The sequence below is a fragment of the Lolium perenne genome, chromosome 4, assembly GCF_019359855.2.
Source record: "Lolium perenne isolate Kyuss_39 chromosome 4, Kyuss_2.0, whole genome shotgun sequence".
NCBI classification, from domain to species: domain Eukaryota; kingdom Viridiplantae; phylum Streptophyta; class Magnoliopsida; order Poales; family Poaceae; genus Lolium; species Lolium perenne.
The window spans coordinates 227,566,823-227,594,636 of record NC_067247.2 but is presented as its reverse complement, the minus strand read 5'-3'; the positions used below and the strand labels follow the sequence as shown (position 1 = coordinate 227,594,636).

At 47.0% G+C, this 27,814-nt stretch overlaps 3 protein-coding genes across 4 annotated transcripts; 2 read left to right on the top strand and 1 right to left on the bottom strand.

The window, feature by feature from the left end:
* The first annotated feature begins 633 nt into the window (after positions 1 to 633).
* Positions 634 to 1,542, top strand: LOC139839293 (uncharacterized). Its single transcript, XM_071829338.1, has one exon. The coding sequence runs from the start codon at positions 634 to 636 to the stop codon at positions 1,540 to 1,542; it is 909 nt and encodes a 302-aa protein (XP_071685439.1).
* A 3,807-nt stretch (positions 1,543 to 5,349) lies between these two features.
* On the bottom strand, positions 5,350 to 11,876 carry LOC127323295 (lysine--tRNA ligase). The gene is made up of 17 exons (XM_051351456.2): positions 11,681 to 11,876; positions 11,511 to 11,586; positions 11,354 to 11,422; positions 11,088 to 11,253; positions 10,903 to 10,996; positions 10,715 to 10,800; positions 10,055 to 10,137; positions 9,532 to 9,612; positions 8,398 to 8,523; positions 8,044 to 8,326; positions 7,847 to 7,943; positions 7,568 to 7,724; positions 6,720 to 6,863; positions 6,571 to 6,639; positions 6,160 to 6,303; positions 5,991 to 6,055; positions 5,350 to 5,566 (listed from the first exon to the last, which is right to left on the bottom strand). The coding sequence occupies exons 1-16, from the start codon at positions 11,767 to 11,769 to the stop codon at positions 6,017 to 6,019; spliced, it is 1,803 nt and encodes a 600-aa protein (XP_051207416.1). The 5' UTR covers positions 11,770 to 11,876; the 3' UTR covers positions 5,350 to 5,566; positions 5,991 to 6,016.
* A 1,355-nt stretch (positions 11,877 to 13,231) lies between these two features.
* On the top strand, positions 13,232 to 25,961 carry LOC127323301 (uncharacterized). 2 transcript variants are annotated; one of them, XM_051351463.2, is made up of 15 exons: positions 13,232 to 13,392; positions 13,485 to 13,577; positions 13,663 to 13,731; positions 14,078 to 14,167; positions 14,259 to 14,342; positions 14,522 to 14,686; positions 21,474 to 21,661; positions 21,827 to 21,899; positions 22,377 to 22,430; positions 22,964 to 23,221; positions 23,698 to 23,904; positions 23,992 to 24,095; positions 24,567 to 24,711; positions 25,032 to 25,166; positions 25,374 to 25,961. In XM_051351463.2, exons 1-15 carry the CDS (start codon positions 13,276 to 13,278, stop codon positions 25,548 to 25,550), a joined length of 1,959 nt encoding a protein of 652 aa, XP_051207423.1. In that variant the 5' UTR covers positions 13,232 to 13,275; the 3' UTR covers positions 25,551 to 25,961. The 2 variants fall into 2 exon arrangements, with proteins under 2 accessions (XP_051207423.1, XP_051207424.1); XM_051351464.2 differs by lacking the exon at positions 13,232 to 13,392 and having other exon boundaries at positions 13,658 to 13,731.
* The last annotated feature ends 1,853 nt before the right edge of the window (positions 25,962 to 27,814 follow it).

The following is a 27,814-nucleotide window of genomic DNA, read 5'->3' as shown; positions in this document are numbered from 1 at the left end:
AGGCAAGCATGGAGGCTGATCCAATATCCTGAGACTCTATGTGCACAACTGCTGAAGGCTAAATATTTTCCAAATGGATCTCTGATTGATACTGTGTTCACTGGTAATGGATCGTCATCTTGGCACGCCATTGAATATGGCCTAGAGCTACTTAAGCAAGGAGTGATCTGGAGAGTGGGCAACGGTGTGAGCATTCGAGCTTGGCGGGATCCCTGGATTCCAAGGGACTGTAACCACCGACCACACACATCCCAGGGTCGTTGTCGTTATCGGTGGGTCTCCGATTTCCTTCTCCCAGATGGTTCCTGGAATACACAGCGGCTGCACCTTTACTTTCAGCAAGAGGACATCGATGAAATTCGGAAGATCAAACCATCTGTGCGTAACGAGCATGATTTCATTGCTTGGTTCCCCGAGAAGAGCGGTCAGTTTAATGTTCGCAGTGCCTATCGCCTTGGCCTAACCAAGAGCATGCAGACCTAGTCCTATGGTTCAACTAGCCTGCGACCCAATGGAGAACGTCCAAGCTGGAAGGTGATACGGAGCTGTCAGGTACCACCAAAAGTGAAAATCCTAACCTGGAAGATTTGCATAAATGCCATTTCGACACAGGTCAATCTGTCTAGAAGAGGTATGGGTACTTCTGGGACATGTACACTCTGTGGCGTTGAGGATGAGGACTCCTTCCACGTGTTTATGCGCTGCGCTCATGCTACAAGCCTCTGGAAGGCTATGTCGGAAGTTTGGTCCCTGCCCCGTGTTGAGCTGATCAGAAATACCGGTAAGGAGTGGCTCCTGCAGTTGCTCGTCTCCATCCCGGAGACACAACGAGCGCCCACCCTCGTGACTATATGGCGTATCTGGCATGCCCACAATGAGATGACGCATAAGAAACCCTGCCCCTCGATTGAGGGGTCGCGTAGGTTTTTGATCAGCTACCTCAATTCGCTTATGATGATCAAGCAATTTCCGAATGCAGATGTGGTGAAAGGGAAGATGGTGGTGGATCCGGACCAGGGGTTTAAGCGAGCTACTGAAGGCGGGGCCAACCGTCCAAGCCAAAAAAAGAGATGGATCCTACCTAAGCCAGGCAAGATGAAGCTGAATGTGGATGGGGCCTATACGATGATCAGTGCAGGCGCAGGTATGATCTTGCGTGATTCAACCGGCGAGGTTATCTTCTCAGCGTGTCGAGCTTTAGAGAACTGTAGAGATGCTACTGAGGCGGAGCTCCTTGCCATCGAGGAGGGCTTACGTCTGGCATTGCTTTGGACACAGATGGAAGTTACGCTGGAGACGGACTGTGCGGAATCCCTGGAGTTTATTCAACAATCAACGCCCAACACATCTATCTACGCTTCCAGAATCACAGTCATTCGTGAGCTTTTAGGGGAACGAGAAACGAAAGTAGTGAAGATCAGCCGGGATGTGAATGGCGTGGGATTAGCTAGGGTTCACGGTCGTACTGGGTTTTGGCTCAGAAGCTTCCCCGAGGAAGTGGCTGTAGCCATCTCCAACGACTGTAGCTCCTGTTCGGATTGATGTATTTCTCATCCCCACCGCAAAAAAAAAAGGATCACCTACCCAACGAATTGTCAAGAAGAAGAACCATCCGTGAATGAAAATGCCAAGAAGGACCAACTCTGCGTTGCGGCAGGGCTGCCCCGGCGACAAGCGGCACCGACCGCCGTTGGCCGTGCCGACATGATGACGTCGATGGGGCCATGCCGTGTGGCAGGATGACGTAGCGACATGTCACAGTTGGCTGTGGAGGCAAGATGACGTGGTGACGTGCCAGCTCAGTGTGCCTAGCTCTACGGCGACCGTGGTCAGGTACCTAGCTCTAATTATTTTTGGCAATTTCATTCACACGTGATTCTTCTTGACAATTCGTTGGGGTAGGTGGCAATTTCTATCAAAATTTTGTAGTTATCTGCGGTCGTGTTCCCCAAACCGTCCCCAAAACCGCGCCTGATCGACCGTTTGGGGGACGTGTTTTGTTCGTGCCGCGTTTGGGGGACGTCGCTCCCCAGTCGCGTCCCTCAAACAAAATTTCGAAAATTTTAAACTTGAGCAAGATTCGATTAAATTCATCCAAACTTGACATATATTACATAGATTCGAACGAGGTTCGACTAAATTTAAACTAAACCTAATCTAGAAGTACTTGCGGCGACCGGAGGCGTCGTAGTACTGGTGGAAGTTGTACATGTCGTCGGTGATGACCTCCTGCTTGACGCGCTCGTCGGGCTCGTCGACGGGCTCGTCCTTCACCAGGCCGCTTGGTCCTGCCTCGTCGGTGAGGTCCACGAGCGGCTTGCCGGAGTCGCGGATGGACACGGCGATCGCCGTGTCGAGGTCGCCCCTCCAGGCGTCCTTGTCATTCATCGACGCCAAGCAAGCCGCTCGCAGCCCTGGGTAGTCCTCGGGATCGTCGCTGCTGCCGCTCGTACTCCGCTAGCAGCGCCGCCTGCGACGCTTCCTCCGGCTCCTCCTTCACCTCCGGATTCGGGATGAGGAGGGTGCCGCCGCGCCTCTCTTGTTGCCGCTGCCGCCGCGCCTCTGATTGACGGGCGTCGCTGGCTCCTCCTTCACCACGCGATTGGGAACGGTGTAGGGCGCCGAGCGGTACGACGAGGACGGCGTCGATCGGGCCGGTCCTGAGGAAGAAGAGCTCGAGGAGGACGAGTACGTCCTCCTCGGATGCCATTGCGCTGCGGGAGACAGTGGCGGTGAGGACGGCGCCTCCAACCTTGGGGCGCCGTTGCGGATGTCGTGGATGAGGCTCTCCAGGGTGCACCCCGGAACGCCCCAGAACAGGGCACGCCCATCCCTATTCCAGCTGTTCGGCCCGCCGATGAGGCCGGTGGTGCTGCGCATCTCCATGTCGTACTTGGCCTGGAAGTAGGTGCGCCACCATTCGTCGTTGTTCTTGGCCGCCCAGGTCGGATCGGCCCGCTCCTCGGCATCGAGTTCAGCCCGCCGGGCCCTGATGGCGTCCTTCCAGCGCTCCGTGCCCGTCGTCGTCCACGGCCATCTTCCAGCCGCCGCTGCTTGGCAGGCGCATGTCTGGCGGGACGGGATATCCCTCGTGGTACAGCGCCCACGCCTCCTTCACGGTTAGGCTGCCGCGGCCGAAGCCGTTCGCCGCGGCGATCTTGCGGGAGGACGAGGACGACATTGCTTGGAACGGCGAGGAGAAGATCTAGGGGCGGCGAGGAGAAGATTTGGGAGCGGCGAGAGATTGGAACGAACCGCATGGCCTCTTAATGTACAGCGGCGGCAGCGGGTGGTTGCACGCAATAACGCCGGCGCGAACGGCCACGCGGCCATGCACGCCGAGACGCGTCCCTGCGTCGCCTGGGAAAACAGGGACACCATTAACGTCGCTTGACGAAGGTAGGCGATGGGGTTTTAGGCTTCCGAGCCGCCGACACGTCGTGCCCGCGTCGCTTCGTCTCGCTTTTCGTTGTATCCGTCGTGCCCGGAGCGTCCCCTGTGGGCGGGAACGGGCTCGAGGCACCGAACACCGTATCGGACCGCGCCGGACAAAAAGAAGGTTTGGGAGACGCGGCTGGGAATAATTTTTTGTCCGACGCGCCCCAAATCGCTTTGGAGAACAGTTTGAAGGACGTCAAAATGGAAACGAACAGGCAGCAGACAGCAGAGAGGCAGGAGATGTTAGCATTGGGGTAGGTGAGATGGTGGACTGGGTGAGGACAGGCACAAACATTGAACCGCAAATCCAGCCCAGATTGGGCCTAAAAATGTACAGTCCGAAGTTTAAACGAGGCGTTTGGAGTTTCTACGAGCATCTCCACCGGCGCTCCTTAAATAGTCATCGGTAGAAGCGTCGGCACTTCCATATGGGGGTTCCGGCACTGCATCCCCTATTTGAGGGTGATTTTCCCACACCGGCGCCCCCAAACCGGTGGCCCTGATAGATAATTTGAATTAAAATCTCAAATAAAAGCCTAGAAATTTGAATAAAGAGAAGAAACATTTCACAAACTAATACATAATTAGGAACATGGTTTACATGAAGATATAATATGGAACATTGATTTCCACAAACTAATACATAGTTGAACCATGGTTGACACAAATATAAAACATTGCAAAATAACTAAACCTAACTAGTGTTGGCATCGCAGGCTTCGTGTGTTCGCTACCAAGAAAGAACACTCTCAGGCACTCCCGGTCACTCAAACTGGAATGGTTCTTTCGAGGAAGAATATCCAAAAACATGCGTGCCTATTTTCGATGCGAAGAAACAACACTCAGTCGTCCTCATCATCGGTGTCGCCGTGGTAGTACCCGCGGCAGCGCGTCTCGTCAAACACCTTGACTGTCATATCCCCCTCGCCAAAGTAGGAGAACGTGAGCACGAAGCCGTCTTCGAGGTGGTGGTAGCGCGAACTTCTCCCAGCCGATGTGGAGGTACATCTTGCCACACGCGTCGCGGATCACGTTCACAATACACCGGCAGCAGCCGCAGGCAACCTCCCGCAGATGCAGAGAGGCCGGCTCGTTGCTGGCGACGAAGTCGGCGAACTTGTCCAACAGCCTCTGGATGCCGAGTGGGTCGACCTTGAGGACGATGACGAACTCAAACAGCACTTGCCGCTCCACCTCCTGCAGGTCCGACGATGAAGACGGCGGCGAGCGTGCAGCTCTGCTGCGTCCACGACCACGGCCGTAACCTCGGCCTCGACCAGACATGGCGTCATCTCTTCAGATGGTGGCGACTAGGGCTAGGGAGAGAGGCGCTAGGGTTTGTGTGGTAGGGACGATGCGAGAGAACCCTTTTTATAGGCCGGAGAGAGGCGAGGGAGCGGTGACGCTCATTAATACCAGCACGGAGAGCTAGGCACGACAGGACAGTTCGCTACGCGTATGCGAAAACTGCACCGCCGTGAGGTAGGCGACGGTTAGGTTAAAATTGAATGTGCCGCTGACGCATCAGCCCCACCACTCCCCGCTGGCGTCAACTTTTGGGATGTGTGGCTGACAAGCGGCCCCCACAACCAAAAAAATTCTCGCGAGGTGCCGGCGCACCCGATTCACGCCGTTGGCCAAGAAGCCGGCACAAGGTTGCCGGCGCTTCTGTTGGGCTCGAGAAAGCGCCATCGCTATTTGGGGCGCGCCGGTGTGAGCTAATTTTCACCCCCGGCACCCATATCGCTATCAGGGCCGCTATGGGGCGCGCCGGTGGAGATGCTATAATGCAGTGAAACAGAACGTGCTTCGTTATGCAAGGCGAAAATTAAGATGGATGACCTCACGTGTTTCAATGCTATTTCATCAGGCAGAGAAAAGCTTTCGAGTTTCCAATTATGCACAGAGAACTTATATAGGTTAAAAGCATATCTAATAAAATAGAAGTCGGTATCAATTCTTTCCAGTATGGCACCAATAACCATGGCAAATACGATGGTCCACAAAAACTGATGGAAAACTGAAACCTCGCATGCACATACAAAAAAAATCTAGTTTTCTTTAATCCTCCATCTTGAGCGATCCTTCAGATACCCTTTGGTCAGCACGGCAAACAAAGTACCTTCAACTGAAGCATAGGCATGAGTCAGATCAGCAAATTGCTCGATGGTACATAAACAGACCTAATTTTCAGAGCCTTGCTCGCAAACAGCAGGGTGGCAATAAGAAAGCACTACTGCATTTTCAGGTGCATTAAGAAGAAATCACTTGGTCTTCTCTAGATCTGTGAGTTCGTGAATTATAATGGGGGACACATCGGGCCCAAGACTTAAAATAATCTATGCTATTCTTCATTTTTGTTAACACCTGAGACCTTTATAACCCACAAGACTCATGATGCAAGATTAGATAGGCAATAAAGTTTGAAGGTAATGCACAAATGTCATTTTCCTGTAAGCTCAGCAGGGTGGCATTGTCATGTTGAACAAAAATAGAGTGCCTCAGTTTTTGCAAGCCAGAAGAGTTACTAGATAAAGAGGCATGTCACATACCCATGGATGGTTTAACCTTTGCAGAGCTACTCTTGCGGCTTCATGGCCGGGAATAGGAGGACTTCCTGAAATGCATCAAAACATAAGTTTCACATATCAACAGATGTGCCAAGCAAGTAAAATGTGTCAGCCATTTATATGTGTACACAAATTATGGAAGTAACCAAACCTTGATGTTCTGGGAATCTGTCAGCATCATTGTAAGGCGATCAATTCCCAAACCCCAACCACCTGTTGGCGGCAGCCCATACTCAAGAGCAGTGCAGAATGTCTCATCCAAAGCCATAGCTTCATCATCGCCAGATTGACGATCCTGTAACATCATAAGAACCAGGAAATTATTCAACTTTTCAACAAGCAACACATGGAAGTAGGGCAACTTTCGCTGCTTCGATTTTCTTATATAAGTGCACAAATCTAAGCATGACATTTCGATGCATAGGTCGTTATCTAATAACCAAACATGAAAATATACAATACAAGGTATCTTTGCTAATTCCAAAAGTACCACGCATATGGAGTGGGGGGCAAGTACAATCCAAAGGTTATGTTTAGTTGTCAAAAAAATTCAAATATGTACCTTTAGTTGTTCCTCAAACCGTTGCCTTTGCACAACAGGATCATTTAACTCGGTGTATGCATTGCAGACCTAAAAGACATTTGCAGATCACAGCGTAAGATGACATAAACGAAGCCAAGTATAAAAGACCGATGAAGAATAGTGCATACCTCATGTTTGTTAACAAAAAGCTCAAACCTTTCAGTCAACCCAGGCCTGGTCCTATGCCACTTTGCCAATGGACTCATTATCTCTGGATGGTTGATAATAAATGTTGGGTTCACACATGTCTCTTCCAAGAAATGGCCAACTAGCTGTTTGAGAGAAAAATGGATTGTTAATCTAGCTAAGAGCATCTCCACTCATCCTCCCCAAAGCCTAGAAAAGCTAAAATGGGGGACGCCGGCGACAAAAAAGACGCCCAGTCAGTCCCGCCTCCCCAAATAACAAATTTTAGCAGGCGGTCCCAATCAAAACCCAGCCCATAGGGAGGCTGCTGGGGGAGCCGGCGCGCATGCGGCGTGCATGCAAATGATATTTTATTCTCTCTCCCCACATGCCTGGCCTACATGCAGGCTCACATGCAGGAATCTTTTCTCTCTTCTCACATGCACATGCAACCAAATGGGGGCTACGACTGGGCGGTGGCATGAATTTTTAGCCTCCCAAAGATTAAGTAGCCCCCCAAAAGCCATTAGCCGGATGTGAAATGAGGAGCATCGAGTGGAGATGCTCTAACAAATTATCAAGAAGTGTCCCCGAAAGGAACGAATCCAAAGGTATAATATCACGGCAAAGAAACAAAAGCCCTAGTATTGTGGTTCTAGTTTCCAAATCCCAAGCAGGCCCTGATATTCAAGTTGTTAAAGATCTAGCAAAAGCAGGTATTCTAGTATTTTGGCTTATATGGCTAGTATTTTAGTCATATAAGCCAAAATACATCGCAAACCTTGCAAAACTACCCAATAAAATTATATGAAAATACAACAATGATGCAGTCTAGTGTCAAAAGTAAAACCTTGTCAAGCAACCGTGTTGTTGTCTGGGGAGGTGGGCATTTAACATCATACTTGGCACAGGCATCTATTAAGTACTTGTTTGTTTCATCACTGGATAAATCTTTTGGTATCTCCAGTTTGGCCATAGCCTCCAATCCTTCAATCATGTCTATTCTTCTGCAATAAGGCAACAGAGAGCATTAAGTTTCCTTGCGACTGAATAACTTGGATGGTCAGTTCAAAGCAGATCTTGAGCAATGAGATTCTAGTATTCTACTAACCAATTTACAGTCTATTACCTGAAGGGAGGCGTGAAATCAATCTCTATTGGCGGGCTGTCAACTCCATTCGCATGATAGCTGATCTTATACCCACCTGTCAGCTCTTTGACCATACCTGCCAACATAAAAATTACAAATTATAGTCTTCTAAAATAAAATAAAACAAAAAAATGTCACAAGGGAGGGAGAGAGATATGAACGGAAGTGACTCTTACCAGATATCATTTTTTCAGTAAGCTCCATTAAGTCATTGTAATCTGCATAAGCCATATAAAATTCAACTGTTGTGAATTCAGGATTGTGTGTTAAATCAATTCCTTCATTCCTGAATTGCTTCCCAATTTCATAAACACGATCTAATCCACCAACGACCAATTCTTTCAGATAAAGCTCAGGTGCGATACGCATAAAAAGCTTCATGTTTAGGTCATTATGGTGTGTGACAAAAGGCCTTGCAGCGGCTCCGCCAGCAATCATGTTCATCATTGGAGTCTCCACCTAAAAACATAGACAGTTCAAGCATCAAAGGATCAACAGAAGTACAAGAAAGTAGTATATAAGAATCCTACCTCCAAAAAGTCAAGTTCATCAAGAAACTTCCGAATAAACGAGACAATTTTAGACCGTGTCTTGAAGATATGCCTCACTTCATGGTTTACCATAAGATCAAGGTATCGTTGACGATAGCGCGTTTCCTGAAATCACAAAACGAAACAGTTCAGGAATCAATGCAGTAATAGTACAAATGTTCAATATTTGAACATATGAACAAAGGTGGCAGTGGTGGAATATTCAGAAATCAGAACTGAGAAACCGTTGAGACACAGGGGCCAACTGACAGTCACATGCACCAACTTTATGATTGGGCAATGCAAATTACAAATACCAGTAGCACCTGACCAATTTAACTTGGTAAAGAAACTGGTATCCATTCATGCAAACCCACAACACTGTGAATGAAAGGGTAAGATGTAGCACAAAAAAGTAGACATCAGATCTGTTCCTTAGCGTACGACATGCCTGACAATTCAATCAATTTTTTGTATCCAAAATAAATACACCATTTAACAAGTTTGATGTGGTGCCGATCCAGTTATTCAGCCTTGATCTGATTAACAACTGGTTCACAACCCTGAATGAGCCCAGTAACCTCCAAAAGCAACCAATCAAAATTAACTTTGTTGCATATAATTCACAAATACATAGAACCCCTTAGCAAAATTAGACAGAATAGGTTAATGCACACAGAATGGTACTTGAGGGTGTCCATTAAATCCTGAAGGCCTTTCTAGTTATCTGTTATATAGTTAGGTCCTCAATGGCAAGCATATTACTACTTCAGAAACATGTTAGATGTGAAAATGGAAAATGCAATAACTGCTAAAATTGATGATGTGCAGAAGGGGATATAAAAGAAGTAGAATTATATGCAAAGACACTATGCCACAAAAGAAGACAATATTACTATTAGGAATGGACCTTAATCTACAGTATACACCATTCTGATGTCGGGCTCCCCAAGTTAGGAATGAAATTTAATCTACTCCATTGGCAAAAAGATCAAATTCTATAGATGTACATGGGAAGGAAAATATACACCATGCTATGCAATATTCCTAACTGTTACTATCTGCTTGACCAACACTCCACATTGCAAATGAATTTAATGCGAGAAAAGTAACTGAATTAGATTGAGAACAAACCTGGTCCCTCAAAACATACTTTTCAATATTCCTACCCATTCCTGGAGACCATGGCGTAGGTACAGCGCTTCCTTCACTCTTCTGTAAAGGTTAATACTAAGTATTTAAGTAGTCATTCAAACAAACATTCCAAGTAACATATAACAGACATTAGGAAACCAAAGGCAGACTGTGCACTTTGAAAAAAGTTGAATAGAGCATGCATGGGCAAAAAATTCATCCAAGAATCAAGTATCAATGCATACTACTTATGTAAGCAGTCGTTTAAACTAACATACCAAGTAATATAACAGACCTTAAGAAACCAACATGGGCAAAGAAATCTTTAAAGAATCAAGTTTCAATGATACTACATATGAAAGCAATCATTTAAGCTAACATCCCAAGTATTGGAGTAATATAATAGACCTTAAGAAACAAAGTCAGACACTGCACACTAAAAACACATGAATAGTGCATGCACAATAGTGCATGCACAAACAATTCTTTCAAGAACAAGTTACAACTAGATTCTGATCCGCACCTGTCGGGGCATCATATGAAGACAAGGAGAGAGCACATCAAAGTCCTTCGGGAATATACTAAGCTCCCCTCTCTTGCTTTTTCCTGATGATTAACAAAGTGAGAATTCAGTCATCAAGCACAGTTCAACACCACAAAGAAGCCAATTATATGTAAACTTCTGTGACAATTATTATTGTCCAATACAATTTATAATGTTTATATCTATAATCGCAGATCCCAAATCAACCATAAATAATTAAGTTTTATAAAGTTTATATCTATACTAGCAGATCCCAAATCAACCATAAATAATTAAGTTTTATACAATTTATATCTATACCAGCAGATCCCAAATCAACCAAAAAACAAAAACAGATATTCTATACAGCTATGTGCCAAGAGCAACATTAGTTTAACTACCCCAGCTGTTACAAAATGGTTTATTAAACTCAGTATAGAACAGGAGTGAAAGCAGCTGACTGAACTGGCCACACAGTAATCTGTAGAAGTAGCCGACCAAACAGTTAACAGTGTTTTTGCATGTTATTACTAAACCCGGTCTGAACTGTTTTCAAAGCAGCATCCATAAGACTCAACAATACAGATTTGGTCTGTCTATTTCAAAGATAGGACTTGGATTTCACAATTGTACAATTAAGTGCAAGACAAGCTAACAAACCTGGATAACCACTTATGCCAACAATATCACCTCGCTTCACACCAGAATGGAAACTAAAGAATGCAGCGTCGTCCAACACTGAGGTACTATAACAGGTACAAAGACAAAGAGAAAATTTAGTTCACTGAGACCGATACCGAATGAAGAAACCTTTCCAAATAGACACCAAAGCAATCTTGAAATTTTACCTGGCATCAGCCATGACTTGAACCTTCAGACCATCACCAAAAAGGTCATAAAAGAAAAGCTTAGAAGATGATGTTCTCTTGTTCATGATCCTCCCTTTGAAAAATAGAGCCACAAATCAAATTAGACCCATATGCAGCATCTCTAATCTCAAAACACTGCCCTAGGCAATGAGAAAAAAATATACCTGCTATAGACACAGTTTTCTCCTCGAGCTTCTTCCCATCACTCAGGTCCTTGTATTTCTCAATGTATCCAGGTACAGTGAAGTCAGCTGCAAACTTGTGCGGATAGGGATTGCCGTTCTTGGCTTTGATAGAGGCAATAGCGTTGAGCCTATTCTCACGATATTGCTGCAGCAAGAAACACACCGAATTTTGAGTTTTCCGAAGGGAAAAAAATGTAATTCAGTTAATAATACATGGGTAAGAAATAGGTGCCACTATGACATACCGTAGGATCCATGTCCTTTTCCTCATCGTCGGCCGCAGCCTCCTTCTGTGACTTTCCACTGGCTGCCGCCTACATTAACGAAAAGATATCATCAGTACTGTACTAAATAAGTAGGAAAAAGAGTAGTATCACAAAGGAGGACTCAAAAGCATCACACCTTGTTCTTCTTTTCTTCCTCCTTGAGCCGGCGCGCCTCCTCCTGTTTCTTCATCTTCTCCTCCCGCTTCTTGGCGCTGCAGAACACATCCAACCACAAGACATGGTAAGAAACTAACAAAGGCAGACGACGACCACGCGAAGCGTATGGAACGAAGCAAGGAAGCGCACTTCTTAGAGAGCTGCGGCTCCTCGCCGCCGTCCGCGGACATCCCCGCGAGCTTCTCCGCCAGGCCTGCCGCACCCTCGCCGTCCGCCATGTCGCACGGGATTCTAGGGTTTCGAGGGTGCAAGAAAGGAGAAGGTGGAATTGGGGAAAGCGGAGGCGCAAGGAGGGTGAGGGGGTTTTAGCTAGCTAGGGTTAGTTATTTGCTCCTGCGCCGCCACGACCAAGAGGAAGTGGTCTCGGTCTCTCGGATGAGTCCAAATGGGCCTGCTGCACGCTATTTACGGAATAGTCCAAAGTAGTCTACATGGGCCGAGCCCACTTACCTTTGCTTCTTTTTCTTTTTCTTTTCTTTCTCGCTCTGCTTGGTATCGGAGGGGGAAAATGATTCGTTGCCCCCGGGGGATAACGCGCTCCCATCCTCCGGCTCGTGCGACACACGATTGAGTTCCAACGCGTGGTCCTGGTTAAGCCACGTCATAGTTGGGGCCCACACCATCGCTTCCTCACGCGAGTCTTTCTTCCCCAAATCCATACGGGAGAACGGGAGCTCGGCCCCAGGCGGCGCCGCCGCCGCCAGTCCCGACTCCTTCTTCCCCCGGTAACTACTAGTGTCGTCGCCGGCCCCGAATCCTTCTCTCCCCGGCGCCTCCGTCTTCCCCGACTTCCTCCTCCTAGGGCCTCCATCCACGCTGCCCGCAGGTAATTATCCAGTCCGCCTCCTCTATGGACGTCGCCGGCCATGCTCCGGCATGCTAGAGGAGATGGGAGCGCTGCTTCCTGCGGCGGCCCTCGATGTAGCCGTCGGCGTTCAGTGGTGCGGCCTCGTTCCCGGCGCGCCATCGCGGCTCTGGCCACGCGCCGCCGGCCCAATCCCACCACCGGTGCAGAGCGCTCGTCCCGACGGAGCTCGGCAGCGCTGCCCCGTTCTGCCATGGCGAGGGCGTATGCTACCACCGGCGAGGGCATGTGCTACCACGGGCACATGGCCTTGCTACCGGCGGATGCCAGCGTTGCTACCTTTGGCATCTGGCGTTGCTACCGGTGGAGAGGTGGATTTGCTACCTTAGGTGTTCGACGTTGGTACCGGCGGTCCGAGGTGTTGCTGCCTTAGGTGGATGAAGTTGCTGCAACCTTGGACGGCATTCTCCGACGCGGTCTCCGTCATGTTGATTTGTACCGTAGGAATATTTTTTTGCTACAATTTTTATGCGGTTTTGCTCCAATTACTCCGGCGAAGTCTCTAGTGAGGTCTAATTGTTGTCTCGGACAATTTTTTATTTTTGCTACAATAGCATTTTTTTTTTGCTACGTGATCTCCGGTGAGGTCTCCGGCGAGACTCCGGCGAGCTCAAGCTTTTTCTTTTATTTAATGGGCGAACCGTTTTTTGCTACATACAATTGCTGCCGGGGTGTTTATTTTGCTGCCGGAGGTGTTTTTTTGCTACATGCAAATCTGACCGTATATGATGTTGATCCGACGGCTGGGGACCGGGGGCTGGGGATCCGATTCCCCCGGGGGACGCCCAGCACTGTCCTATCGGAGGAGGCGATTTTAGGCGAACTCAACGAGTGGGGAAGGGGACGAGCGGAAGCAGCCATGGAGGGAAGAGGCGGCGGCGGGGGGACCCGGAGCTCCGGCAAGGGATCGGCGGGGAAGATCATGTCTCTGCAGGAGTTCGTCTCCACCATGGAGCCTCTCATCGACCTAGAGAAGGTTTCCTCTCCGGCCCTTTTCTCATCTTCTCCGTTGGCTCGGTCGGAACTTGGAATGGGGATTGCCATGACTGAGTATGGTTTGGTGCGCAGGAGGCGGAGATATCGTCGGAGGCGGAGGCGAGCTCCAAGAGGATGGAGAGGAGAGGCTCCGTCATGCCCAACCTCAAGTGCACCGATGCCCAGGTTGGTGGTTTGGCTCAATTGCTGCCTGATGCGCACATATCGGCCATGGTGCTAATCTTGCTCTGGCCTTTGGTGGGTAGAGTAGACGGGGCTGATGGGGAAGACGCTCCTGGAGTTCCAGCCTAACAAGGGAGACGTGCTTCCACCGCACAAGGTGAGGTTGCACTTCTTTCCCCTTCCCATTTACTACGGTTAGGAATTTTGACATGTAGGATGTGAGTCTGCTCCATCGCTCTGGATCACTTACATACTGATATAGGATCGTCTCTTGCCATTCTTGTGCCACTTCAGTACTGTAATCTATGCGTGATCAAGCAATGCTAATCTTTGACAAAGGATGGTTTGGTCAATAGTGTACCAGTCCAATACATGCATCTGTTAATGTTCATTATGAATCAAACCTTCTGTTTTTTTTTTGGGGACTAGTCCTTTGTTTCTTTTGCTAGTAGCACTGATGTTGCTTCTCTATATCCCCCCCTTCTGGGCTTTTGCTTCTCTAGTTCGGTACACACGATGTGGTTGCCCTGAAGCCAAATAAAGCGGATGCGGGATCCGCTTCTCTTGGGCAAGGTGTAGTTTATCGCTTGAAGGTACCTGTCTCTCATCCAAGGATTGTCGTCTATTTAAGTCTTTGCTTTGGGAGTAGGCATATTGATTGCAATTTTGTGTTTGAACAAACAGGATTCTTCCATTACCGTTGCTTTTGATGATATTCCTGAAGATGGGTTAAATAGCCCTCTCCGTCTTGAGAAGCTTGCCAATGAGGTACTGCATTTCTTTTTCATGGTTTCCATTTACAAGTTTTCAGTTTACAATTGCACAACTAACAGAACACACCTAGCACCTTCTTGGTTATTACTCCATGGTCCATTACTTTTTATTGCAACATCAGCATTACCATACAGTATACCAGACTGAAATATGCATCGGAATCCCTCTTTTAGGTTACTTATCGCAGAATGAAGGATGCGCTAATTCAACTTAGTAAGGCGATTCAAACAGGGCCTTCTGCAAACCTTGTTCCTGTGTTATTTGGGGAGAACTCGCCTATGCGCTCCAAGGATGCCGTGAAGTTCAGTCCATTCAACAAGAATTTGGACGAATCACAGGTTAGACTTGCTTTTCAGTGTACTTAGTTCTTGTGTGTTGCTGCTTATGTCCTGTTTATATTCTGATCCGCTTAATTTGACTACATAAAAATGAGCCATATACCATTAGGCTAGAGATGTTCCTTAGAAGTCTAGAACAGTTGGGTTTACCATCTAATTTGTTAGTGCTGCCATCAAATGTTTAATTACAATATATGAAGTAAATCATATATGTCATGATTTGTTTCCTTGTCATTGAAGAAGGAATAGGTGTCATTAATGTTCCACATCGTAACACCACAAAAGAATGGTATTAGGCTTTAATGCCTGCCTTGTAGGAGTGCCAGAGGGAAAGCTTTTTAGTGAAGATAGTAGATTTTTGGAGTATTGAAATATTATAGGGTTAAGTGCACTTTTGGTCCCTCAAATCTTGCAAAAGTCTAATTTTGGTCCCTTAACTCTGTTTTGGTTTAAATCTATCCTCAAACTCTCAATTAAGCCTATTTTGGTCCCTGGCAGCGGTTCAATGATGGTTGACTGGTTTTTGACTCTCTTTTTGCCATCGTGGACAAAATTGGCCGGTTTTAATCTGAGCGGGATCACTTGTCCTCAGTCCACAAATAGAAGAAGTCCCCTTGCCCTAATACACATGTGCGTCGCCGCCGCCTTTCTTGCTCGGTGGAACCGTCCTCGCCACTTCAGCTGCTTCTGCCTTTCCTCCCGACGCAAAAGCCCTCTCATGTCTTCCGCTTCTGCCTTTTCCGCCCGGCTTATCTGCCCTCGTAGTGTCAGGTGCCGCCGCTAGGTGTTGGAGAAGAGTTAGGGGTACTACACGCCAAACGGATAATGATCACGATCTCGTTGGCGAACATTTGTATTGCTAAATGCACAAATGATCTCGAGGTGAGATGGTCCTACATGGACTAAACCTCTCCAAATCTGTCCACGGTGGCAAAAGAAGAGAGTGAAAAACCGGTAAATCATCGTTACACCGCTTTCAGGGACCAAAATTGGACTTAATTAAGAGTTTGAGGGCAGGTTTAGACCAAAACAAAGTTCCGGGACCAAAGTTAGACTTCTGCAAGACATGACGGAACAAAAATGCACTTAAGCCAATATTATAATGGTAGAACCATCATGCGCTATCGCTTTAGAACTAAATTCTCTGATGCCTCTTGATAGGTCAACTGGCTAACTAATCTTAATACTCCCTCCGCCCCGTGGAGAGTGTGGGACCTGCAGTACAGAACAGTTTTTCCAAAAAAGTCCTAAAACACTGAAAACGTTTCAAACTAGGACTTCGACATTGAATCTGAAACAGCAATTTTCCCCGGCCGCCCTCTACCTCCGTCTCCGTCCTCGACCTCCGCCTTCCGCCCTGTCGCCCCCGGCGACCGAACTATCAGCAAATACGACGTGGGCGAGGCAGCAAACACATGGATTGACCGTATCTGGGACCGTCGCCCCCGTCGTGTTCGTCATCGACCGCGACCTCGAGTAGAGAGCGTGCGGCGCTCTCTGCCGACTGCTCTCTGCTCCGCGTGCCACGCCCGAGCTCGCCGAGCTCGCCACCGGATGGTCTGTTCCGCGGATGCCGCTGCTCCTCCTCTGCTTCGCGTGCATGCCTCGCTGCGCCACTGCTCCACGCGGCTAGCAGCACCACGCTGTCGGCCACGAGCTACTCCCTGCCGAGCTGCGCTGCTGCTCCTCCGCTGCGCCGCTGCTCCTCGCGCTCACCGCTGGCCTACTCGCGGGCTCTGTCGCCGAGCTCGTCGTTGTCCTCGACGGCTCGACCTCCTCCCTATGCTACTGCGCCGCTGGCTGCTGCGACGGCGAGCTCCTCTGTTCCCTGGACAAGATCGCCGCCCTCCCCTGAACGAGCTAGCTGTCCTCCCCTGAACAAGCCCGCTATCCTCGCGGTTTAAAATTCAGTTTCAGAGAAATTACTGCAAAATATTCAGTTTCAGAGAAACTTCAGTTTCATATGTGGTGGATGGATCTATCTTGGAAAAATATTAATGCAAATATTTTCATCACTATATTTTGGTAAAAATTCGTCCTCCTTGCCATTGTCATGAAATTGTAGCTATTACAGTAATAACAATGAACTTGTGAAATTCAGAAAAACATATGAACTCAGTAGATGTCAACCGGTGGCTGCAAAGTTACGCAAAATTCCTTTGCATATGGATCCTCATTGTATGGGTTCACAGTCTGTTAAAGAAGATAAAATAAAACAAGGATAAAACCTATAGATGGATGTGACTATACCTGTTCTTCATTATGCAGTGATGTACTTTGACATAATTGGCAGTGAAATATTCAGAGACAAGCTAACATTTGTCTAAGAAATTTCAAACATGCATCTTCAGGAGTTCCATGAACTCCCGAAGCAGAATTTTATACCATTCTCAAACAGAAATCAAGTGGTATATTGTGATATGCCTGATAGTAATCTTTCTTGACCAAGAGACTTAAAACACTGCAGAATACAATCTGGTGGGAAATCAGTAACAAACCTTTTAAAATCTCTCCTTCTGTATTTAACCTGAACCCATGCAAGCATAGTTGAGTGCATAGCCATTAACAATCTGGTGGAAACTGTGGCATAGTTGAGAACATAGCCTTTAAGAACAAAGACAGGAAGAAGGGTCTATCACCGTGCATAGAGATATGAGTTACACTAACAGAAATAGCAACTGAGTAATCAACAGGTATCTTTGTTTTGCGGGGCAAGGAAGAGCAACACATGACAACTTCACGACATGTTAATAGATTAGAAGAATACCAGGATTTTCTTCAGGTTTGTTACTCATTATGCCCGTAAACTGGAGTTTCTTCTCCATGTGGTTTGATGACCCACACCGACTGCTCTAGCGGAACACGCAGCTTTTAACATCAATGCACGGACCTCCACCCTGGAATTCGATTTAGAATCACTATCAGCTAAGCCTAAAGCAGACATTTTACAATCTCCTACTACTACTGTTAGAGTACGTCATGGGCCTGGCTATAGCCCATTAGTCTTAGGGTTAATTAGAGATAAGGGTCGCTTGCTTAGGGGTCAAGTAAACCTCTCTATATAAGGAGAGGAGACGTATCAATCTAATCAAGCAAGAATTAAGAAGGAAATCCCTTCCCTCTTGCCACCGGCCGTGGGCAAGGCCCCCGGCCGGCCCCCTCGCGCCATCCCTCTAGCATATCTGGCCATGGGCAGCCCGGCCCGAACGGCCCGGCCCGGCCCGACCCGACCCGAAATTCCCGGGTCGGGCCATGCCTTATCTGTCTGCTGGGTCGGGCCTGGGCCTAAAAATTTGGCCCGATGAGTAACTCGGGCCGGGCCTGGGTACTATTTTTAGCCCGAATTTGGCCCGGCCCGGCCATCCTACCTCTACTTCCCACCTCAGCCCAAAAATGGCCCAAGAACGCACCAGATGCCCACCAAGCACCACACAACCCACGTCCCCACGACCCCTTCCACGCGCACAACGCCACAACCGCACAATCCCCACCGATAGAACCCTAGCTGCTAGCCCACCCGCACGTCCTTCCCGCAGCCGCCGCCGCACCTTCGTCTTCGCCCGCAGCCGCCGCCCCTCCGTCGTCCGCGGCCGCCTCGCCTCCATCCTCGCCGCGCGCCGTCGACCCGCGTCGTCGCCGCGGCGGCCGACACATCCTCGCCGCGGCCGCGCACTGCGTCGTCGCGCGGCCGCCGCACGTCCATCCTCGCCCGCGGCTGTCGATCCGCGGCCGTCGACCCGCGTCCTCGCCTGCGGCCGGCCGCATCTTTGTCCTCGCCCAGACGCTGTTGTCCTCCTTCGCCCACGGGCGCGGTCGTGGCCTTCGTCGATTCGTCGCTGCGGAGGGATCTCGTCCACGCCCTGTTATTCTTGTGATAATATGTGATGATTTGGATGTTCTATCAGAGTGTTATTCTTATGAACTGTGACATTTTGTTGTATTTCTATTAAGTGCTATTGTAAACGATAAAAAAACAACTGTAATTTTGCTGCTAAGATCGCTAGGAAAATATCAGTGTCAGGCCGTCGGGCCAGGCTTCGGGCTGTTGGGCTTCTCATCGGGCCGGGCTCGGGCCTGGAAAAAACGTGAATCCCGTCGGGCCGGGTCGGGCCTGGGCCTAAACTTTAGGCTTCGGGCTTTCCTTGGCCCGGCCCGAAGCCCGGCCCGGCCCGAGATATGCCCAGGTATGCCTTCTAGCAGCACCATAACACTTGGTATCAGCTTTCCTGGGTTCGATCATGTAGGCCCTCCACCGAGTTCTTCCCACCCGCCACCGCCGCACTCCGACGTCCCCGTCGTTCTCTCCCCGGCGGAGATCACCGCAGCCCTCCGCGATCTCGCCACCGCGGTCCAGGAGATCCACCTCTACTTGGCCGGCCCCTATGGGCTACCGCCGGCCGCGCCACCAGCCGCCACCACCGGGCCGCTGCTCCTGCCGTGGCAGCCGCCGCATCTGGCGGTCTCCGCCCTGGTCGCCGCCACCACCCCGCCCTGGTTGCCGTGGCCGTCCCAGCCCCTCGCGGGCGCCGTCGCGGTCGTGGCCTCGCTGCAGCAGCCGGCGCCGCCGCCCTGGTTGCCGTGGCCGTCCCGGCCCTCGTGAGCCCCGTCGCGGCCGTGGCCCCGCTGCAGCAGCCGGCGCCGCCGCCACTCAGCCCCGGGCCAGCTACGACCGCGCCGGCGGGAGTTCCGATCCAACAAGTCCGGTTCCCGCCCTCGCCGTCACCGCTTTCGTCTTGGATCGCTACCTGCCACGTGTCGGCGGCGGTGAGGCTGCAGGCTGCTGCGCGCGGCCTCCTAGCGCGTCGGCGCGTGCGGGAGATGCGTGGTTTGCAGCTGCCGCTCCTCCAAGTTTCCCTTCGCTGCGCACATGACCTCGCTCTCGTTCGCTGCGTCGGGGCTCTTGGGCATGCGGTTTCCCCCACGAGCGGCAGGCATGCTGTTTTTCCCGTGTGCAGCGACCTCAAAGTCTGCAACATCGGTGGTTGGGGGGGGGGGGGGGGGGCGCACCCCTCCTCGACATGAGTGCACCGCGTAACACCACTGCGTTCTGCCGCGAGGGCGCCTCCGCTGGTCGCTCTTGCGACCTCTTCCAGGTGGCCATACACATGCACTCCTTTTGTCCAGCTGGTGTCCATGGGACCCAGGTGGCCACGTACGTCGTGCGGATGGTGTCCACTTTTTGTTAAGGGGTCCAAAATAGAGCGTCCCAACCCATTTCAGGTTGAGAATAATAAAACAAGCCGAGATGTAAAAGGCTTGTTTTTAGGTGTTAGGTTTGTGTCGAGTCAAGTCATCGTTATAACTTGGTTAGGTTGCAGCTCGAGGACGATATGCATGTTCAGGTGGGGTGTGGTGTTAGAGTACGTCATGGGCCTGGCTATAGCCCATTAGTCTTGGGGTTAATTAGAGATAAGGGTCGCTTGCTTAGGGGTCAAGTAAACCTCTCTATATAAGGAGAGGAGACGTATCAATCTAATCAAGCAAAAATTAAGAAGGAAATCCCTTCCCTCTTGCCACCGGCCGTGGGAAAGGCCCCCGGCCGGCCCTCTCGCGCCATCCCTCTAGCAGCACCATAACAACTACAAAGCGGAATTCAAATTTTTCTCTCAGCCCACATAATATCGTAGTGTATTGGTCACCTCCAGGTTGACAAGCCAATTGTTTGACCCTGATCCAGATCCTCGGTGTAGATGGTAACACGGTGAGCTTCCATCCAAGCATACTGTAATGATTGACATGGAAGTAAAGCACCAACATTTACAAGCCTACCATGCCATTCATCAGCTAAAAAATCCAAGCATGCACAAATTCTGATGTGAAGGCAATAATACACGCATCTGAGAGGAATTAGCTAATAAATCCACGCAGCATTACCACCAAAAGCAAGGTATCTGAGAGGAATTACCTTCTGGGCGATGCACTCCCAGAGTGCGTCCAGGAGGGAGAGGCACTTGTCGCGGTCGTAGGGGTTCTCAGCAGCGCAGTTGAGCAGCACCATCGCCTCCGGCCGCGGCGTCGTCACCTCCTTCTCCATGCCGATCCAATCCGACGAATCAACAGGGGTCATCCATGAGCTCCCCAACATTTCTCTCTACCTGGAGCTTCTCGCCGTAGGGAGCAGACCGGGAAGCGCTGCTGCAAGATCCAGTAAGTTGGCGTCAAGGAATCAAGGGAAAGGCGGTGTATTGCACAGAAAAATCAAAGCTTGGACGGAAAAGTCCGATCTTCGCTGTTGGGATGGGGACCGGCTCAGGTGAGCTAGATGAAGGAGGGGTAGCGGCGCGGGGAAGATATACGACGGAGGGGAGCAGCGAAGGCGAGCTAAGGCGGCGCTCGCCGGCGGAGGGGCAGCAGCGCCGGGATTCAAGCGGGGCGGAGCGTCTGAGAGCGAGGAAGAAGAGGCCTGCGGGGACTACCGGTTGTGTCGGGAATTAGCCGAGGGTGTTTTTGCAAATTTGACCGTCCGACATTTTCCCCGGGACGGAGGGAGTATGTTTTCTCATGTAGTTCTAATTACAGATTAGAGAGATAGCTCATGAAGCAGCGCATGAATTATTTGTTTAGCAGTAAGTCAACAAATCAAAATATTGCAGTGGGAGTTTTTTACTTCTTATTACATGCCTCTAAGTTATATGCACTTGTCTTCATGTATCAATATCAGTAAGCATTACAGAATGAAAAAAAAAAATTTATTATATTTGTAGTCCTGTAAAGTCAATATTTCTATTAAATGTTTTTCAACTAGTGCAGATTGTATAGAGAAATGTAACAGATATTTCTTCTGTAGAAAGATGCTATCTCGAAGGCCCTCAGATCAAGGGATGTTTTCTTGCTTCATGGACCTCCTGGAACTGGGAAGACAACAACCATCATTGAGATAATATTGCAGGAGGTCAAGCGTGGATCGAAGATTCTTGCTTGTGCTGCTTCCAACATTGCGGTGGATAACATTGTTGAGCGACTATCACAGTACAGGTTGCTAAAACAAGTGAAACATATAATTTTCCTTCAAATGTTATTTCCATTATCTCTCTTAGCAAAATGTTTCAGTCATATATATAGTCCTTATAGAAGGTGAATTCTGATGAACTATTCATCTGAACCACTAAGTAACTGAAATATCCTTATTTCGTTTTGTAGAACGAAATTGGTGAGGTTAGGGCATCCTGCTCGTTTGCTACCACAAGTATTGGACAGTGCTCTCGATGCTCAGGTATAAACCTATTTTAAGTTGTTCAATTTGCTTTTGCACTGCAGAATTATATGAAGATGCACACCCTTTTTGTTTTTTTCTATTCTTAGTTCATAAGTTATTCTTTGGATCACATTTAACTTAATCTTCATCCAGTGCACCACCTTTGCATTTATATGAAATTTTGTGGGAATACATGCATGCACCTCATGATTCAAGTGAAGTTTTATATCCCCATTTGGTTGGATTGTTTTTCCTATTTTCTTATGCTTCGCAGGGCTATGCCTTTTTTCCTAACAGTGTAAGGAATTCTACTGTGTTCTTCTTGTTAACTAAAGCAACTTAGTATTAGTTTGTCTGGCCCACAAAATTTTAGAGCAATTTCAAAATGAACTGGATTTCCCATATGAAGTATATTTGGCAGCTGTATTATCTGTGATGCCTTATTGTGTCCATATGATCTTATGATAGTTAGCCTAATTAATGTTCTTTGACCAGGTACTGCGAGCAGATAATAGTAGCTTGGCTGGAGACATTCGCAAGGAAATGAAGGTAATAAACCATTTCCAAGATCCTAAGTTTTATGTAATGCTAGGACAGCATGTGTATCCACAACTGTTAAAGAGCCTTCTTGGTAGAACTTGAGGACAGGATAGCCCCCGACCCTGATCTAAGGTTGTAGGGTGCTCGATGGGAGGCCGAGTTCTGTAGCCTCGGGGGCCCAGAGCTGATGTATGATGCGAGCGAGAAGGGGACTGGGACATAGATTGGTTTTGAGTTTATTTCATTGCTTAATTTTGGAATAACTAGTCCGGGCATAATTTAGGCCGGATTACATTTACATCTGACTTGCAGGAAAAAAAAGAACTCCTAACTAACTCTTTGCCTGGCAGAATACATAATCTAAACCGGCTCTAACTTATTTAAACTGACTAACTAATCTTAACCCTGCAGCCACTGGATTGTTGCCACCACGTAACACTTCTAGTGTGGAAAATGTCCTACCTTAGATAGTACCACTGGCTGCAATTTCATTTATTTTATATAGTTTGATATTCATTGATATGTTCTATTCTTTCTGCCAGGTGCTTAACAGCAAATTGCTGAAAGCTAAAGATAGAAACACGAAAAGGGACATCAGGAAAGAGCTCAAAACCCTTGCCAAAGAGGAGAGAAAACGACAGCAGCTTGCAGTCGCTGATGTGATAAAAAATGCAGATGTTGTGCTGTCTACTTTGACTGGTGCATCTTCCAAAAAGCTAGCTGGCATTACGTTTGATTTGGTAATTATTGATGAGGCTGCTCAGGCACTCGAGGTGGCATGTTGGATGGCCTTATTGAAGGTAAGTTATAACTTACAGTTATGATAAATAAAAGTTGATCACTGCATGCCATTTAAAAGAGGGTTAATCTTCGATAATTAAATAGATCTATTATATGTGTTGTAGGCTTGTAGTCGGGATTTTTAAATTGGTGTAAATTATAGCGCATTGGTATGAACGTGTGCTAAACTCTGTAAGGATGCAATGATAATCTTCTCTAATTTCCATGCGTATCACCCAGTAGGCAAATCGTAGGAAACATAGTTTTGGCTTTACAGTTACGGCATCCCGCTTATGTTGGATGATTAGTTTTGGGATTATGAAATGATGGTAGCAGAGATTGCTATCACCAATGAGGTTGTTTCTGTGTTTGACATGATCGGCATGCCGAATGCTTTGGATGAAATTGTAATTGTTCTGTTCTTATTAGGATTGATTTTATGCTATGGAGATTCTCATTTATGTATTTATTTATTCTATTTTCAATTGGTATTCAGGGGCCAAGGTGCGTGCTTGCTGGAGACCATCTTCAACTTCCTCCAACAATCCAAAGTGTTGAGGCAGAGAAAAAGGGTATGGGAAAGACACTCTTTGAACGCCTTACAGAAGGCTATGGAGAGGAAATCACATCCATGCTCACTGTCCAGTACAGGATGCACGAGCTAATTATGAACTGGTCATCAAAAGAACTTTACAATAATAAGGTGCATTTTTCCTTGTATTATTGTGCTACCTGTTAGGTTACTTGGTTTCGATCCCCCTTTTCCATGACACTGCTTTTTTTTTCTCAGATCAAAGCGCATTCTAGTGTTGCTGGGCATATGCTCTATGATCTTGAGAAAGTAAATAGATCTTCTTCAACAGAACCAACTATTATACTCATCGACACTACAGGGTATGTATTCTCTGGTGGTTACCCAAACTTCAAAGTAATGTGGCAAAATGTTTTTAAGATATGCATTGAAACCTTGACTGCTTTTGTATTTCGTCGCCCTCTGTTCCTTGCATTACAATAGTTTTCAAGATATGCTTGTACAGACGTAGGACTAGCGGTTTGACTGAACAGAGCTATTTAATATCCTAGAGAATGCAATAATTAGACAGGTTCACTATTATTTCAAATTTGGACCAGGCTGATACGAAAATGTTATATTTTTGAAGTGATGAGCGGTTTGAAATGTTTTTTTGAAATGATAAGCAAAATACTTCTAACATGTCTGAAGTAATCTGTACGTGTGACATATTATTTCAAATGTCGACTATCCTTTGGCTGATACAACAAATGTTTATATTTCCTAAGTGATGAACAATATAAAGCTTTTAAATTAAACCTAAATACTTCTAACATATCTGAAGTATTTTTTAGGTGTGACATGGAAGAAGTGAAAGATGAAGAGGAGAGCACCATGAATGAGGGCGAGGCTGCAGTATCCATAGCCCATGCCAAGTTGCTTGTTGAGAGCGGTGTCCATGCATCTGATATTGGCATCATTACGCCTTATTCTGCACAGGTTATTTATTACATGCTCTCAGTATTCATTGGAATGTATAGCTAGATAATGTTATTAGCCATGTGTTCTTCATACACTTCATATTTATAGTATCATGGTTACCTCGCTATTTCTTTTTGGGGGCACCGTGCAAGCTTTTTGTTGTTGCATGTTCTTTTTGCTGCTCTGGTCTCGAGTCTTGACGTATTGGTTGATTGGGGATTGTGCGCTATTTGGAAGACTCTGCTTCTCTATCTGTAACACACATATTTTGCAACTTTTGGCTTGCAATTCACTTCTCTGTTGCTAATTTATGGTTGGTTCCTCGGATGGTGTAACAGGTAACCTGTCTGAAAATGCTGAGAAACAAAGAAACTAAACTGAAGGACTTGGAGATATCGACGGTTGATGGATTTCAGGGCCGGGAGAAAGAGGCCATCATCATTACAATGGTCAGATCCAACTCCAAGAAAGAGGTGAGCTTCATTCCGCAATCTTCCCAGTTTGGAAAGTTAATCCTATCTCAATGTCTGATGTACACTGACATGATATTATGCATTGATGTTGGTTTGGCTTTGCATGGTTGGTCCAAGAAATTAGGATGTTGTGGAAATTTGAAATGTTTAAATTGTCTAATAAAAAGGAGTAACTAGTAAAACTGTGTGTTCATTTTCTTCTTTCAGGTTGGGTTCTTGAGTGATCATAGGCGAATGAATGTCGCTGTAACACGTGCAAGGCGGCAGTGCTGCATAGTGTGCGACGCGGAGACAGTAAGCAATGACAAATTCTTGAAACGATTGGTTGAGTACTTTGAGGAGAACGGTGAGTACTTGAGTGCGTCTGAATACGGGAGCAGCTGACCGTGATAGCATGTATGCTGCTTTTGTGCCTGCTCAGCGACCATCATGGAGATATTGGAGAACTGGAGTACAATTTTTAATGGATGCGTCTGGTAGTTTTTTTTTCTCGCGGGGACAGTACTTAGTTGAGATATAGACGCAAATCACAACCGAGACAAGCGTTGGACGGATGACCCTACAACTGAACAAGCAATTGGTTAAATTGATGATTGGTGTGTGGAATGTGGATTAGCATATGTGGCCGCTTTGTCGGCTGCTGCTCTTGGTGCGAATTTGTGGAAATAAATGTCCTTCGTATGAGAAGAAGAAGATGCCAATGTCCTTCGTATGATAGTGAACATTCCCTCGATATCGTTGATAAAGCAACCAGATTTATCACCAGACTATAATGATAAACTTATATTTGTTTCATAGTTAGGGTTGTACTGATGAACTTCAATCTGTAGTAGCTATGACTAGAGTTAAATCTATACCCGTTATCTCTATGGCTAACTGTGATGTACTACTGTAATGTCAGCACTAGATAAAAGACGTGACCACAGATATGGTTTGCAAGTAACCTAACATAGTAGCTCTCCTCGTCATAGCCATTTTTCTGAATGCGTGCAAGGAGCAAACGGCAGGTTTTGAAACTGTCTCAGGCATAGGAGGACCCAACCGTCCCTAAGCCTGGGCACGCGCCTAGGCTTTCGGCCGGTGGCGCGATAAAAAATTGATGAATATTTTAACAAAAATTTGGCCGGGTTTACAGTGCGCTCAGACTTGATGAAAATCTTTGGTCCGTCGCTCAGACTTGATGAAAATCTTTGGTCCGTCACTGGTCTCAGGGTATGTACTACAACATAAGATGCTTAGGGAGATGCTTAGAGAAATAAACGGATTTTTTTAAGCACTAGTGCTTATTTATACAACCAAGATGCTTAACTAGACACATTTTATATCAAAATAAAATAAGCACGGGTGCTTAAGAGCATGTACGATGTGGTGACGATCAACCTTCTCTTAGAGATGCCACGTAGAACTTTTACTTAATTGGACGAGAGAGAATAGAAAAAGAGAAAGTTGTCTTAGCTTAACTGATGGATGATTCCTTAGAAAATAAAGAGTAGAAAATAAAGAGTAGACAATTTTTTGCGTTGTCCCATATGTCATCTCTTAGCCACATCATTTTTGGCAAAAAATATTTTTTATTAATTCTCGATAATGGTAAGGCTGACAATAAACAAGAGATAATGCATTGTGCATGTTATATTCAAGGTCTAGTCTATATTTTGCGCCGGCCTTGGGAAAAGTTGTACACATATCCATATGTGACGGAGGGGCTGCAAACAGCAGATGACGATATTGTGAACTGACCGGTCAGGGCTCATACAAACTATGCTCGATGTTCCTACAAGCGGGATCACGTTTTCGGGATTTTTGGGTGATTTGCTACATTCCTATATTTTTCTTACTACAATTATTTTGTGATTTTGCTACAATAATATAAAATTATGGCTACAATGTTTCCAACGAGAGTATTAGGCGAAGTCGGTTTGCAACAGTAACACTTTCTCTTTCTCCGAAGGTCTCCGACGATGATTCTAACAAAGTAAAATTTTGCCAAAATAGTACAATGTTGTTGCTACGAGGTCTCTGGTGACGTTTGTGTGTTTTGTGGTGTAAGGGTACATCGCCCCTAAGTGTGTTTTTGTTAATTAATGGCTATCATCTATGGACTAATGTTTTCATAGTGTTTATATGAAGGAATATTCCATAGGTATTTCTTGAAGTCCATATGTTGGATTCAAGTGTGGATACCATGAATATAATGGTATACCTTTGGTATTGGCATCAAGATCATCGATTTGAAGAGAAGAATATGATATGATCAGGAAGAAGAAATAAAGATGGAGTTCTTGTGTGGAACTCAAGTTAGCCATGCTCTAGATTATGTGTTAAGCAATGAATGATCAAGATATTATGATAGAGCATGAAGAGATTTAAGGTTGACCAAGACTAGGAGTGAAGATTGAATTCAAGTTGGTCAACACATGAAGCATCAAGATTGTACCACTTTGGATCATGTGATCTTGTGTGCGGGAATCCTTGTCAATTGTACTTCATGAGCTAACCCACTATATATGTGCATTTGTGTTGTCTATGTGGGTTAGGTATCTCGCCATGGGCATGCCATTTGGTGATAATGGACATGTGAAGATGTGTCTCAATGAAGCTTTTCCATAGTGGTGTATGTGGGAGCAATCATGAGTATTCACGAAGCA

What these genes read in the sequence shown, in the direction of transcription:
- LOC127323301 (XM_051351463.2), top strand. Translation starts at nt 13,276, where the DNA reads ATGGAGGGAAGAGGCGGCGGCGGGGGGACCCGGAGCTCCGGCAAGGGA. An exon ending in GAGCGACTATCACAGTACAG is followed by an intron (nt 21,662 to 21,826) that starts GTTGCTAAAACA and finishes TTCGTTTTGTAG; the next exon opens with AACGAAATTGGTGAGGTTAG. An exon ending in ATACTCATCGACACTACAGG is followed by an intron (nt 24,096 to 24,566) that starts GTATGTATTCTC and finishes AGTATTTTTTAG; the next exon opens with GTGTGACATGGAAGAAGTGA.
- LOC139839293 (XM_071829338.1), top strand. Translation starts at nt 634, where the DNA reads ATGGGTACTTCTGGGACATGTACACTCTGTGGCGTTGAGGATGAGGAC.
- LOC127323295 (XM_051351456.2), bottom strand. Translation starts at nt 11,769, where the DNA reads ATGGCGGACGGCGAGGGTGCGGCAGGCCTGGCGGAGAAGCTCGCGGGG. An exon ending in AGGAAGAAAAGAAGAACAAG is followed by an intron (nt 11,423 to 11,510) that starts GTGTGATGCTTT and finishes TCGTTAATGTAG; the next exon opens with GCGGCAGCCAGTGGAAAGTC. An exon ending in TTTTTGTTAACAAACATGAG is followed by an intron (nt 6,640 to 6,719) that starts GTATGCACTATT and finishes AATGTCTTTTAG; the next exon opens with GTCTGCAATGCATACACCGA.